The sequence below is a fragment of the Macrobrachium rosenbergii genome, chromosome 54 (genome assembly GCF_040412425.1).
Source record: "Macrobrachium rosenbergii isolate ZJJX-2024 chromosome 54, ASM4041242v1, whole genome shotgun sequence".
Taxonomy (NCBI): domain Eukaryota; kingdom Metazoa; phylum Arthropoda; class Malacostraca; order Decapoda; family Palaemonidae; genus Macrobrachium; species Macrobrachium rosenbergii.
The window spans coordinates 47747400-47762096 of NC_089794.1; the positions used below are offsets into that span (position 1 = coordinate 47747400).

General features: G+C 33.8%; 1 protein-coding gene across 4 annotated transcripts in view; it reads left to right on the forward strand.

Moving 5' to 3' along the window:
* The first annotated feature begins 3975 nt into the window (after positions 1–3975).
* The window catches only part of LOC136835071 (modifier of mdg4-like), an 81772-nt gene continuing 71050 nt past the window's right edge, over positions 3976–14697 (forward strand). For 2 of the 4 annotated variants that reach the window (XM_067098241.1, XM_067098242.1), the window contains exons 1-2: positions 3993–4127; positions 6829–6930. In XM_067098241.1, the coding sequence (XP_066954342.1) occupies positions 6841–6930 (90 nt within the window). In that variant the 5' untranslated portion in view covers positions 3993–4127; positions 6829–6840. Of the gene's footprint in view, positions 4128–6828; positions 6931–14697 lie in introns of all 4 variants that reach the window. The other 2 variants (XM_067098238.1, XM_067098239.1) reach the window with 2 other exon arrangements.

Here is a 14697-nt window from a genome sequence, read left to right on the forward strand (position 1 = left end):
GCCCATTTCTCTGATAACGACACGAGTAAGAGCTAACTCCCCGATTTCTTCTTACTCCACGTGCATAGTATACGTTATGTTGTTTATTTCCAAAATTAACACTAACATTACACAGCAAAAACTTGAAATAAATTCATATCTCGTATCATGTAAAGTTTGGCTTTCTGAAATCACTGCTACCGTGAACGCTGCCATAGAAACTGTTATTCAAAGGAAACTGAGGTCCCAAAGTTGACGTCGACTTGTTCAGCCAATTTTAGTGATTAGAATACAACTAGCTAATTATTCGTGAAGAATTATTCGCCGCAGTACCAGAGTGAGATGACACCTACATAATTAGTATGGCACAAATGGAGACAAACTACCTAATGGGTTGCGAGCATTGCTAGAACACAAACATCTCTACTCTCTTCATGGCAAATAGTATAGAATGCCAAGAGACCTACCCCCAGAACTAATCAACAGCTGAAATACATGAACAGTTATGAAGGAATAGTTTGCCCTTGGGATGTCAATATGAGTAGCCAAATTAGTAGTCTGTCTCTTGGGTTTACACCTGATCGGGAGGTTGATGATCCCACCACAACTCCCGCTTTTAGCTCCGAATAAGCACCACAAGCCTAGCTATGCCACCCTTAAAATCCTCTGCACAAGGCCAGAAAATTTATACGATAACGGAAAATCTGCATCATTTGAGCCAAAGAAAAATGAAATATGCGGAATGTTGAATTCCAACCTGGAAACGAATTCAAATGCTCTGGTACCCCTCAGCATAGCTAAGTGGCCCTAACTGCGGAGGGTAAACTTCCATCCCAGGTGCTTAGTTTATAATTCTGGCTGCGACTCAACTGAAGGATCATTAGAAAACTATGACTGTGCTGTCATACAGTGGTGTAACTTAGGTGTATGAGACATTCTTCTTTCAAACGTTTGCCTTCTGTTTAACGGTCCCACTTCACTGAAAGCACTTAGTGGGGCCCATAAATTCATTATCCTGCACACAATTAGGCAGACACATTCAAAGATTCATATGGCTTTCCATATTGAAAGACTTGAGATTTTCAGTACTTCTGATGTCACCCAGGAGATTAATAGTACGATCTTGGGGCTGCAAATTTGAAGGCTCAGATAACTTGAACCCTTCTGTATATAGTTAGTCTTGTTTTGATTTCATTCGTTGGCTGCATTATGCAAGGAAAGTCTTTCAAATATTTTGGACATCCAACCTTGATAGCTTGATGGGTCATTTTAAACAATATACTAAGTTTGGTAGCCAGCCAATTATAATTCAAACAACACAGATAATGCTGTCCTGAGGTGCAGCACCATTTAATACTCTTGCCGGTCTATTAGTATATTTTGAAGGGCCCCAAGTTATATCTTGATTATGATGCAGTTTCGATAGTCCAGTCAATCAGTGACCAAATTTTTTAAAGAACCATCATCAAGATATGTTTTAACGAAGACAATATTTCTTAGATGATGTCCAGTAACCGCTACACCGTAAATGATTTGAGCTCTGATTGACACTACTATGCAGTAGCACAGGTTTCTTCAGCCTATTAGGGGCCTTTCAAAAATTACGTAACACATTTTTTCGTCATTTTTGGCCACCTCCCCCTTGCCACACCTCATAAAACATGTCCGGACCGCCCCCCCCCCTAGAAAATTACATAACATCAACTAGTAAACCCCACCCCGAATTAGTATGTTTCCCTTTTTTAATGCAATAATATTTTAAAGTCTAGCCTAATACCTGGAAATTATTACCTTTAGGTTTTTCTTGATATTTTAAGTTATAATATGAAAGAATCACAGATAAATTTAAAATGAAAATGTTTTCTTGTGCCATGCTTAGAAGAGGATTAATCTAATTTGTGATATTTTTCTAAGTCATATATATATGCATAAAGTAGGCCTAGAGAATGTCAGAGCTCAGAAAGGGCCGAGTTTGTGATATTATTCTGTCATGTAATACATACAATAGAAAATGTTGAAGTACAAACAGGGGTTGAGTTTATGATTTTTTTAAACATATAATTATGTGAAAAAAATTAAAAACCATATTCTCAATATTACTAAAACATAATAAAAGTCTGTTGAGAATCTTTACTATTTCTCTTTTGTCCTTCTACAGTACATTTACATCTTTTCAAAAGAAACAAATGTTATGTATCTTATGACAGCAACCCCCTCCCCCACTGTGACCTCATAACACATTACAATACATCCCCCCCAAAGGCGTTACGCAATTTTTGAACGACCCCTTATTACTAAGGTTTCTTAAGTTAGTTATCTCCTGCATCAACAAAAACCAAGTTTTATTTTATTTTCCTATAGGTTTAGAATGTCAACAACCTCTTATAACACTGGTGAGAACATTACTACCTTTTTCATTCAAAGCCTCTACGCAATTTAAGGAGGAATAACGTTTTATAAATTACGACCTGGTTCAAATTATAATTTTCAATTATCTAGTCCTTCTAAGCACACACACACGTATAGGCTATATATATATATATATATATATATATATATATATATATATATATATATATATATATATATATATATATATATATATATATATATATATAACAGAAAGGGACTTTAGGAAGACATCTCAGGTATTTGCATGACTTTATTACTAACGTTTCCATTCAAATGCCTGAGATATCTTCTTCAAGTTCCTTTTGGTTATTCCTGAGCTGTTGATTGCCACCTCGCATCCCTATATATATATATATATATATATATATATTACTAAAGGACCTATATTCAAACTGGATGGTATTCAAACTGGATGGTATCTAATGGAGTAACGTTTTGAATAAAAACTCCATTAGATACCATCCAGTTTAAATGAGGTCCTTTTAGTAATTCTACTAATGCACAGAACAATTGTGTATGTGATAAAGTTTATATATATATATATATATATATATATATATATATATATATATATATATATATATATATATATATATATATATATATATGTGTGTGTGTGTGTGTGTGTGTGTATGTATATATATCATATATATGTGTGCTAAGAAAATAATGGAAATTGAAACTAATAATAATAATAATAATAATAATAATAATAATAATAATAATAATAATAATAATAATAAGTATTCTTTGAACTATTCCGAAGCGCTTGAATACGATTTAAATGTGTATAATTTCAATTATCAGCCACTCCATATCGTGTTGATTAAACAATCTTGACTGTCTTAAGGGAGAATTAGCGCCGGGGAAATGAATCAGAACATCCTTTGTCACAGAAGGCAGCTGGCTCAATAAAAAAGTTTTGTAAAAACAGATTGCCACTCCTAAATTCTGCTTTGATATATTTGCCATATAGCCCAGAATTCTGAAGAATGTCGTTCTAACTCGGTTTTATTTTGACGCTTAAAAATTCCGTTTACTTTCAATCAAGCTTTCAGGATGTCATCAAGGTGAGAAACTGGTGATACTCTCCTGAGGCGCAGTCATATTACGTCTATGACATTCCACACGTACGTCATTAAATGACAAAAAAATGTCCGGTGACATTCTCTGTAAGCAGGAAACGTTTATTTTAAGAATGTTTGCGCTTGATGGAAAACGTTTGCCCGAACGCAGAGCGTTGCATTCTAAGAGTGACACGCACTGGCATTCTTTTATTCTTAGTTGAGCACGAGTAAAGAAAACCAGGCTGCGCGGTTTTCCCATTATGTCACGCGGTTTCATCGCAGGCGGCGGATATGAACCAAGCTAGAAACCTCAGTCTTATCGCCTCGACTTTTGTGACCCTGACTTCGCCTTCATAAATGTTAAAAACTCAACCCAGAAAATAAAGAGGCTCCTATTATTTAAAATATAATACAATTTATTATAAGATAAAAATTGTATAAGTTATATATAATGTCTTTTATAGCTTATAGGGAACATATAGATCACGATTCAATCTGACGTTAAAGAAATCGGAGACAGTGTTGATGATCAGCGTCAGAATCTCAGTAATGGCGGACGAGAAACTTTACACGATAAGAAACACGAATATATTTTAAGCTTGTACCGTGTAATAATAGTGTTAACTTGAATGAAAAAGCATCACATGACTACGCTCTCTATTCGTGCAAGTAAGATATGTTTTATTCCTCCCAGTTTGATAAGGAACAGCAGGACAAATCCCTTTGTTATGGTGTGATGGAAGACAGAGGCGGTAGTGCTGACCAATAATGCCTCGAGCATTGTATATTGCACTTTCCAAGTAGTCTTACCTTTCATCCATATGCTGTAGTGTACTACTCTGTGCATTATAGTATGGGGTGGACGTGCATAATGGGTGTCTTTGGTTGACCTGAAAGGTTGTTTTACGAGAATGCTGGATGTTTATTTAGGGAATGACGTTCGGACGTCAGCTAACTAAGGTTGTTGACTTACGGTACCGTAGGCCAGAATGTCGTGGCATAACAGAGTAGGACCTAATCAGAGATTACCTAGAATGCAAAATGTTACATGAAATTAGAAGACTGATATTTAAGTAGTGGCAGTTTTTTTTATACCAGTCATAGGGTACTTTAGTCTCCAGAACAGGGTAGCTTATTACCATGATACTTTTAAATCTCAAAGTACATGACTTGTGCAATTTACTGACTCCATATCTCATGTTTTTGCATTTCTGGCCGTTATAGGCTAGTTGGGATAATACACTGTATCCCCAACAACCCCATCCTCCTCTCGGCTCTAGGCTTGGTAGCCTAACAATTAGGGGGTAGGCTGCAAAACAATTATTGGAGACATATCAGAAACCATTCTTATGTTTAGTGGGTTGCAATGACGGGAATGGTTTAAAATGAACAAACTGTAAGATTACCAGTCAGAAAAATACCTGATGCATGTCTTCAGTTCTTATCCATGACAAAAGTCGTTAAGGACAGAGGTGTTTTGAGACCATGTTCTGGGATGCTTGAAATGCATCCAAATCTTACCTATCCCTACTTAAGCCAGTCTAATATAAGGTAGTTAGTCCTTGCTTGGCATGGAGCTTTTCTCTCAGACACTACCTGCACCCAACCTGACCTCGAGTCAAGAGTTCTATAAAGGAATGCATCCTAATTTTAAAAATCCTAATCAGACCTCTGGCTCTGAGGCCATACCTGGCTGAAAGAGAGGGGGGGGGGATAACTCTTGATACCCCTCTGGACCTCCTATCCTAACCGGACATCAGGCGCTACATATCACTAAAAGTAAAATGTAGAAATTCTCTAAACTTGACATTGCACCCTGGGTTATAACTGGCTTTCTCTCAATTAGGATTAATTTCCTTAATGTCTAGAGGTATATATCACATATCTTAATCCTGATGGTTCAATTCAGACAGGAGTAGTACTACTCAGTGGAGGAGAGGCATATATGAGTGGAACAGATCATTACATTTCCAAGTAGAATTTTAATTCCCCAAATTGTGTGACTGGTGTAAATGGTGAAACATGTTGGATCCCTGCCCATGGAGGCATAGATCGAAATCGTGATGCCAATAAAGCAAGTAAAGATATAGTTATTCTGGACAGATCCTATGTAACCTTCTTAGTCAGTAACTATGTTAACGTAACTGGAAACCATAATTTTTAAAAAATGGCAAGTAGTATGTAATGATGAACATTATAAATTTAATCAAATCAAACTTATGATGGAATTATGACATTATTTAAACAAGAGAGAATGCCTCATGCTTATGCCTTGTGCTCAGTTGATCACTGTTACCCAGTAGTGAAGGTGCTTTGGTGTCAGTGGTCAGTAGTGGTTCCCTAGCAGTGATGGTGCTTTGTTGAAAGTGGGCCTCGCTCTCAGAAGTCATTCATCATTACGCAGCATAGGGTAGACTAGACTAAGGGTTAATCATAGGTATAGTACACATTTCAAATGTATTGAGTGAGCCTCTCATTTTTACAGTTAGGTTATTTATTTTGAATTATCTAATGCTTGATATGTACCATACTAAATTTATACTGTACTAATTGTTATGCATGTTAATGTTAGCAGTAACTGTCTATGCTGTAGTTTGTTTAATGGGGAAAGACTTCAGATGTTCTTGCTCTATTGCTGTCATGTCAGGGTTTGCTGTTTTTATTGGGTTTACTTTTTTGTTAATGGGTTTTATTATCTTATCCAGTGTTATTATTATAGAAAATGGGTGCATTTTGTATGATAGTGAAAGTGAAGATTAGCTAGGGGTTCTTTCAAGTAAGAATGTGTTACTGGACTGTTTTCACATTACATTGTTATATTTTCCTTGCTTCAATAGATTCTGTGGGCTTATGTATTTAATGTGTATGTATGGGTAGGCTTTGCAAAGGTTTGGAGAAGACTATAGTCGGCTAAGGTTTAGAATTGGTCATTACATGTACAGTACTAGATTTTCTGCCAGTCATCTCCCTCGTGGCTCTTAATTTACTGGATAGTAGGGGAAAGGTTACAGTATGTGAACTGGGATGTTCTATAATAATGTTTTTATATTATAAAATTGGATGATTATAATCTCGTCACTGGGATTCATAGGGAAATGATGTTGATAAAAGAAACAGAGGAAGATACTTCCAATAGAAATAGTTGGAGAACATCCATCAAGACAACTGACCCTTAGCTTAAGGATTGTGGTGGGGATGAAGAAGTTGGCAAAAGAAATATTTGCTTTTTCGTTTGATTTGAAGAAAAAGAATGGTTTAAGAAATGTAATACATTTGTATAAGTTGCACTTTATTAATCTCAAAGTGAATTCCATTAGGCCTCTTCTACTCTGATATATTCACTAGTTTTACTTCTTGTTTTGTTTTACAGTTACAGGGTACCATGATGAGTATGCCCGAAGGATTGTTGAAGTTACGGTGGAACAACCATCAGGCAACTTTTTGCCACATATTACATAGACTCCGTTCAAAGGTTAGTGGGTATTTTTAAATATGATTTATAGGTGTTTTATATACTGTATATTTTATTAAATGAAGTGAATGTTAATATGAATTAGTAATATTTTGAGTGTCTTGTTGTTTTAGGGGTCATGAATTTGGTACACAATCTCAAGCAAAATACATTATGGTAGTACAGTATTATTTGGGAATAATGTTAGAATGAAAATTTTCAAGAGTATCAGAACTGTTCTTTGAGGTATACAAGGGCTGTATAGTATATTATTTTACCTGATGTAGTTCAACCTTAGGTAAGCTTATTTAGAAGAATGCAAAGGGTTGTCATGTTGAATTAATATTCTTATATATGTAACTTACCAAGTAATTACATGCTTACAGTTTCACTTACCAGGAGCTTAAAAATTTCATGTGTAACTTACCAAACAATTACATAGGTGTTCCCCCTTGATTTGGGACCACCTTGCCATGGTGAGGGTGCTCTTGAACCCCAGGAATCTGTTCTCGGGTTTGAATCCAGGATTCAAATTTTGGATTAAATTTGTAGAATTTTCCACTTTTACTAAAATTTATTGGACCTGATAAATAGGAAAAGATATCATAGCTGGGAATGGGTTTATATCCGAAGCTAAATAGTGAGATCTTTGGTAAGACCTTCAGCTGCCCAATAATGTTCAGACCTGAGAGTTGTCAGATTAATAGCTCAAAGGTGGAACTATTCTTTAGGGCTGGACCACGGATTCCAGGGGGGTCTGGTTCTAGGGATAGGACTCTCAGCTTTCTATCCGGTTTGCCCATGATATGATTAGGATGGGGACGATTGTATTCTTGAATACTCTCAGTCCTAGCAAGTGGGTTTGGCTTACACTTGGGCCACTCATATCATGTTGTGCCATCACGTATGGGGTAGGGTAGGGGCCGGATATTTGGGAGTTGGTTCTCACTTGTACCATTGATGGAAGAATAAACTCCATGAAAGGCTGATGTGTTTTTAAGGTTTTCAGGTTTACTTATTATTATTTAAAAAAAATTTTTTTTCTTATACTTAAATCTTTATGAATTGTAGTTGTAAGGATTCAAGTACCCTGGGCCCTTTGATGACACTGACTCGGGTTAGTTAACGACCTCTGAAACTGCCTCTGACATCCTTTGTCTAGAAAAAAAAAAAATCTTAATGTTAAATACACTGGAACCATATGCTCCAGTACAGAACAAACCAAAAAACAGCAAATATCGTCTTGACCCAACCTTGACTCACTTCGACTCCCTCTTTGGGTGTGGTGTTTGTCAAGGTTTCTAACCTTAGAAACTGACCAAAAAATATCAGCACTCAAGTTGGAAAATTATTTATTGAGCAAACACTCTACGACTGAAATGTTTAGACAAAAAAGAAAAGCTATAGCTTATAGAGGCCACGACAAAAAGTCAGTCTGAAAATTATTTAACAATAAAAAATATAGACAACATAAAGAAAAAAATAAAAAACATGATACTATGAACAGTATTTAGGGTACCATTGTATTTCCTGAGAATAATAACGAGCCAGTTAAAAAAAAAATACTATTAGACTCACTTAAAAAGAGATACCCCAAATTAAGCAGATGAATAAACATATCGTAAAAATTGCAAAAATAAAATTTTGAAGGTCAAGATCTACCTCAGAAATTAAAAATTTTAGGCCAAACCACAGAAGTGAGACCATATGTCCCAAAACTGCTACTGTGTAAAAATTGTAGTAAATATGGACATGCAAAAAAATATTGTTGAAATGAACCTATGTGCTCATATTGTAGATCTGAAGAACACACCACACAATGGAAGTGCAGCAAACCAAAGTGTATAAACAGTTGGCAAGACTGTCATGTAAGATCCAAAGAATGTATGTACTATATATACAATACAGAGTTAAAAATATTACAAGAAAGAACTGGATTGTCTATAAAGGAAGCTAAATTAGAATTGAAAGTAAGAGGAATTCAAGATCCGTCTAAGAAACGTACATATTCTTCAATAACAAGAACCAATAATGAAACAAAAATGCATATAAATAGGATAAACAAAGCACAGAAAAGTAAGTCTCAAGAAGAAATTAATGCTTTAGGAATAAAAACTAAAACAGTAAAGAATAAAGAAACAGATACAAATGGCATGGATAATATTTTAACCAATTCAATTGAAATATTAATGCAAATAGGAACACAGGAGGATGCTACTACAGAAGTAACGGAAGAGGGTTGTGATGGAGCAGAAATTAAAGATAAAAAAAAGGCCTTTGGGGAGAACACCACCCACAACGAAAAAACCAACTATAATTAGAGCAACAGTGGTTAAACCAAAGACAAAGGATATGAAGAAAGAACAAAAACAAACTAAGAATATACCTTTATCTCCTAAAATAATAGTGAAACCTATGGATACAGATATCCAAAACACTAAAGTTAAAGATGATAATGACTATGTCAAGGGAGAAGAGATTACTCCATCACCAATTATTGGTACAAGAGCAAATGAAACAAGGAGTGTACATGAAAACACATGTGGATGTAGTGATTGTTTTGTAGAATTGTGCAATAACAACAAAAACACAAAAGATGATTTAACAAAAATTATAAGAAATTTTATGAAATATAGAAAAAAAGAAACCACAGATTTGAGTACCCATGAAAAAGGTTGCATGTGCAATGAGCACTTGGTATATTACAAAGAAAAACAAATGAATGTCGTGAGTAAATTATTAGAAAAAATCCAAGTTGATAATATAAAAAAAGAGAGTAAAACTCGACTGCTATAATGAAATATTTTCAGTAACTATATTATACAATGGAACACAAATGGTCTGCAGACCAGATTACACCTAGGAGAAATACAACAATTTGTAAAAGAATACAAACCAATGATATTATGTTTACATGTCAACAAAACAATATCAACAATAGGTAAATATACCTTAGCATCTTCATCTAGAGAGGAGGAAAGAAATTTAGGTACTGCTATATATGCACATAATGTGTGTTATGACATAGTACCTGTAAACTTTACTGATCTGCAAAATTCGATAATTAGAATACAAATAAAAACGATAATTGTGTAATTTATAATTTATACAACCAACCCAATAAAAATTACGATATCGACAAACTTAAAGAATTACTTAATAATGCCAAGGAACTACATTAATAGTAGGTGATTTTAATGCCCACAATCCGATGTGGTACTGTAATTGTACAGACTCTAATAGAGCAGGAAGTAAAATACTGTAGAAGAATTCATAGATTCATACGACGTGCCGTATAAATGATAATGAAATCAACATATTTTTCTAAAACACATGGGACATTTTCCTCAGTCGACTTAACTCTATGTACAGCAAACAAACATAGTAGACAGATTGTACTGGAATACAGTTGACAACTTGCACACAAGTGATCATTTCCCAATATTAATTTCATTATTACAAAATAATCCCACCAAGCATGTCCCTCAATATAACATTTATGAAGCAGATTGGGAGCAATTTGAATTCCACCCTAGAAATATCACACCATTTGAATATTTAAAAGACCATAATGAAACTAATAAATTTCTTGTTGATTTCATTAAAAATGCTGCTGATAAAGCAATACCAAAATCAAAAGATCATCCAACAAAACACAAAGTCCCATGGTGGTCTGAAAAACTTAACAGAATTAGTAAAAATAAAACGGCAAATTGGAAGATGATTAGATAATATGAATAGAAAGTTCAGTAAAATAAATAAAACATTACCGTTATTAGAAGAAAATTTACAAAACTGACCATATTATTATTAGAACTTGATATATTAAAACCTCTGTAAAACAAAATATCTGCAAAATTTAAAAGAGAAGTAATTCAAAGAAGAATCGTTTCATGGAGGAAATATGTATCAGATCTCGCTAATAATACTCTCATGCAAAAAATATGGGAAAAATTTAGGAAAATAAGTGGTACCCGTGTTAAACCACCTAGACATACCATAATAAAAGATGAATAAATGGTACCTATGTTAAACTGCCTAGACATGCCATAATAAAAGATGGGAAAAGAATACCTGATCCTAAAGAAATAAGTAATGTAATAGGAGAAAGTTTAGCAAAAGTAAGTAGTGACAAAAATTTAGATGAGTATTTCTGCACACAGAAAAATAGTATAGAATTAATAACAATAAATTTTGAAACAAAAGTAGATATATATTATAAGAGAAAATTTTTAATATGGAAGAGCTGGAATTTGCAATGTTGAACAGCAATAAATCTGCCCTTGTGGGAGACAATATTTTTTTTTTAAATGATCTGCCATTCAGCACCTTTGGCAAAGACATACTTGTTAGTTTAATAACCACTTATGGCTTCGAAATTTATTTCCTGATAAATGGTGTAAAGCTATAATTATTCCTATCCTCAAACCTGGAAAAGATCCCAGTAATGTAAACAATCACAGGCCAATTTCTTTAACAAGTTGTTTATGCAAATTACTAGAAAAAATGGTAAATGCTTGACTAACATGGCATATTCAAAAAATAAAATTTTGACTCCCACTCAGTTTGGGTCACAATGTAACAGATCTACACTGGATTCTCTGTCTAACTTGGAAGACCAAATGCGAAGAGGATTTGAACAAAAACAAGTTACTATAGCTGTCTTTTTTGACATTAAAAAGGTATATAATACTACATGGAGGTATGCAATATTAAAAACCTTACATAAAAACAGCATCCATGGACATTTACCTAGGTTTATCCAAAACTTTCTGACATCGCACTTTTCAAGTGAGAATTTATGTATTGTCAAGCACATTTCCTCTTGAAAATGGTATTCAGCAAGGAAGCGTCCTTAGTGGCACGCTGTTTTAGCAATAAATGATATCAGTAATAATCTACCTATCAGAATTAAAAGTAACTTGTATATGGACGATTTTGCCATATATTATTCACCATCCGTGGACATTTACCTAGGTTTATCCAAAACTTTCTAACAAATCACACTTTTCAAGTGAGAATTGATGATGTATTGTCAAGTACATTTCCACTTGAAAATGGTGTTCAGCAAGGAAGCGTCCTTAGTGGCACACTGTTTATTTTAGCAATAAATGATATCAGTAATAATCTACCTATCAGAATTAAAAGTAACTTGTATATGGATGATTTTGCCATATATTATTCAGCATCTCGCATATAATATGGAGAGCAAATCATAAATAAAACTATAATAAAAATAGATGAATGGACCTCATCTGTAGGCTTCAAATTTTTATACAAAATACTCAAGCAGTAATGTTTTACAAAAATAAAAAGTGGAAAAAAGGTAAAGAAATAGACTTAAAAATCAGAAATCATTTGATACCAATTGGCCAAACAGCAAAATTTTTGGGATTTGTATTTGATACTCACTTGAACTGGAAAGTCCATATAACATACATAAAATCAAAATGTAAAAGAGCATTAACCCTTAAACACCGACTGGACGTATCGTACGTCGACTAAAATTGTCTGTTGGGTGCCGAATGGACGTACCGTACGTCGACTACAAAAAATTTCAACCTTCGGTCAACTCTGACTCGACCGAAATGGTCGAAAAACGCAATTGTAAGCTAAAACTCTTACATTCTAGTAATATTCAATCTTTTACCTTCATTTTGCAACAAATTGGAAGTCTCTAGCACAATGTTTCGATTTATGGTGAATTTTTAAAAAAACTTTTTCCTTACGTCCGCGCGGTAACTCGGCCGAAAATTTCAGAAATTCTTTCGTCATTTTGTCGTAATGTTTGCACCGGTTTATATTAGTCGTTACATAAAGTTTTATATATGAAAATGTGTGCAATTTCATGTAGAATACAACAGAAAATAACTCATGGTTGTAGCTTCTATCAGTTTTGAAATATTTCCATATAAATCACGATAAGTGCCAAAATTTCAACCTTTGGTCAACTTTAACTCGACCGAAATGGTCGAAAAACGCAATTGTAAGCTAAAACTCTTACATTCTAGTAATATTCAGTCATGTACCTTCATTTTGCAACAAATTGGAAGTCTCTAGCACAATATTTCGATTTATGGTGAATTTTTGAAAAAACTTTTCCCTTACGTCCGCGCTGTAACTCAGCCGAACATCGCAGAAATTCTTTCGTCACTTTGTCGTAATGTTTGCACCGGTTTATATTAGTCATTACATAAAGTTTTATATATGGAAATGTGCGCAATTTCATGTAGAATACAACAGAAAATAACTCATGGTTGTAGCTTTTCTGAGTTTTGAAATATTTCCATAAATAAATCAACCTTCAGTCAACTTTAACTCGAAATGGTACGAAAAAAATTTCAACCTTCAGTCAACTTTAACAATATTTCGATTTATGGTGAATTTTTAAAAAAAATGGTCAACCGAACATCTCGAAAAAACGCACCATTTTATATTTAGTCATTACATAAAAGTTTTTATAAAATGTGTGCTTCATGTAGAATACAACAGAAAATAACTCATTGTATCTTTTAATATTCAATCATGTACCTTCATTTTGCAACAAAGCTAAAGTCTCTAGCACAATATTTCGATTTATGGTGAATTTTGAAAAACTTTTTCCTTACGTCCGCTCGGTAACTCGGCCGAACATCTCAGAAATTCTTTCGTCACTTTGTCGTAATGTTTGCACTGTTTTATCTTAGTCGCTTTACATAAAGTTTTATATATGGAAATGTGCGCAATTTCATGTAGAATAAAACAAAAAATAACTCATGGTTTTAGCTTTTATCAGTTTTGAAATATTTTCATGTAAATCACGATAAATAGAAAAAATTCTACTTTCGGTCAACTTTAACTCGACCGAAATGGTCGAAAACTGCAATTGTAAGCTAAAACACTTACAGTCTAGTAATATTCAATCAATTACCTTCATTTTGCAACAAACGGGAGGTATCTAGCACAATATTTTGATTTATGGTGAATTTTTGAAAAAAACTTTTTTTTACGTCTGCACGTTACGAATTCATGCATCATTTTGTGATAATATTTTCTCTGTGTTCTTTGATCGTTTTACAATTTGTTATATACCAAAATCATTGCAAATTAGTGTAAAATACAAAGAAAAAAAAATAACTCGTTAGCTTTAACTGTTTTGCTCACAGCGCGATTTGTATACAATTATATATGAAATTTTTTTTTTACGCTGTCATATATTTCAATATTTATATATGATAATGATATTTTTTTTCATTTCTGATGGTTGCATACTAAACTTCAGGCAATGACAAAAAAGGAGCTAAAAATGAACTCTTAATCTTAAAAACTAAGCATGCTGTGATTTTTTAAAAAAACTTTTTTTCCGCTTCGGCGCTAACTCCCGAACGCCGCCGGCATATGACAGACACTTTTGTAAATAGAGGCTCGGCGTTAGAGGGTTAAGGGGCATGACGATCACTGAATTTCAAGGAATTATCGATTTTTAGTTTTTTACAGTTTTGGACTGGTATATGTCTAAATAAACATGTCCTGAAATATTGTTAAAAAAATTTTGTAAGTCGGTTTTTTTACATTTTTGTTCACCACATTTACCAGCATTTGAGCGGCATTGAGCGAAAAATTTTTGCAAACTTTCTATATGACTTTTTAGGTGGAAGTGAGGCATGTACTTTACTTTCCTGCTAAAATACACTTTATCTACATTAAAAACTGGCTCTCCCTCAAAAAAATATAATAGCTGAGTAAATATATATCTATGTATCTTGATATCGCCCTGTGAGCGACATTGTGCGACAAATTGTCGTACAT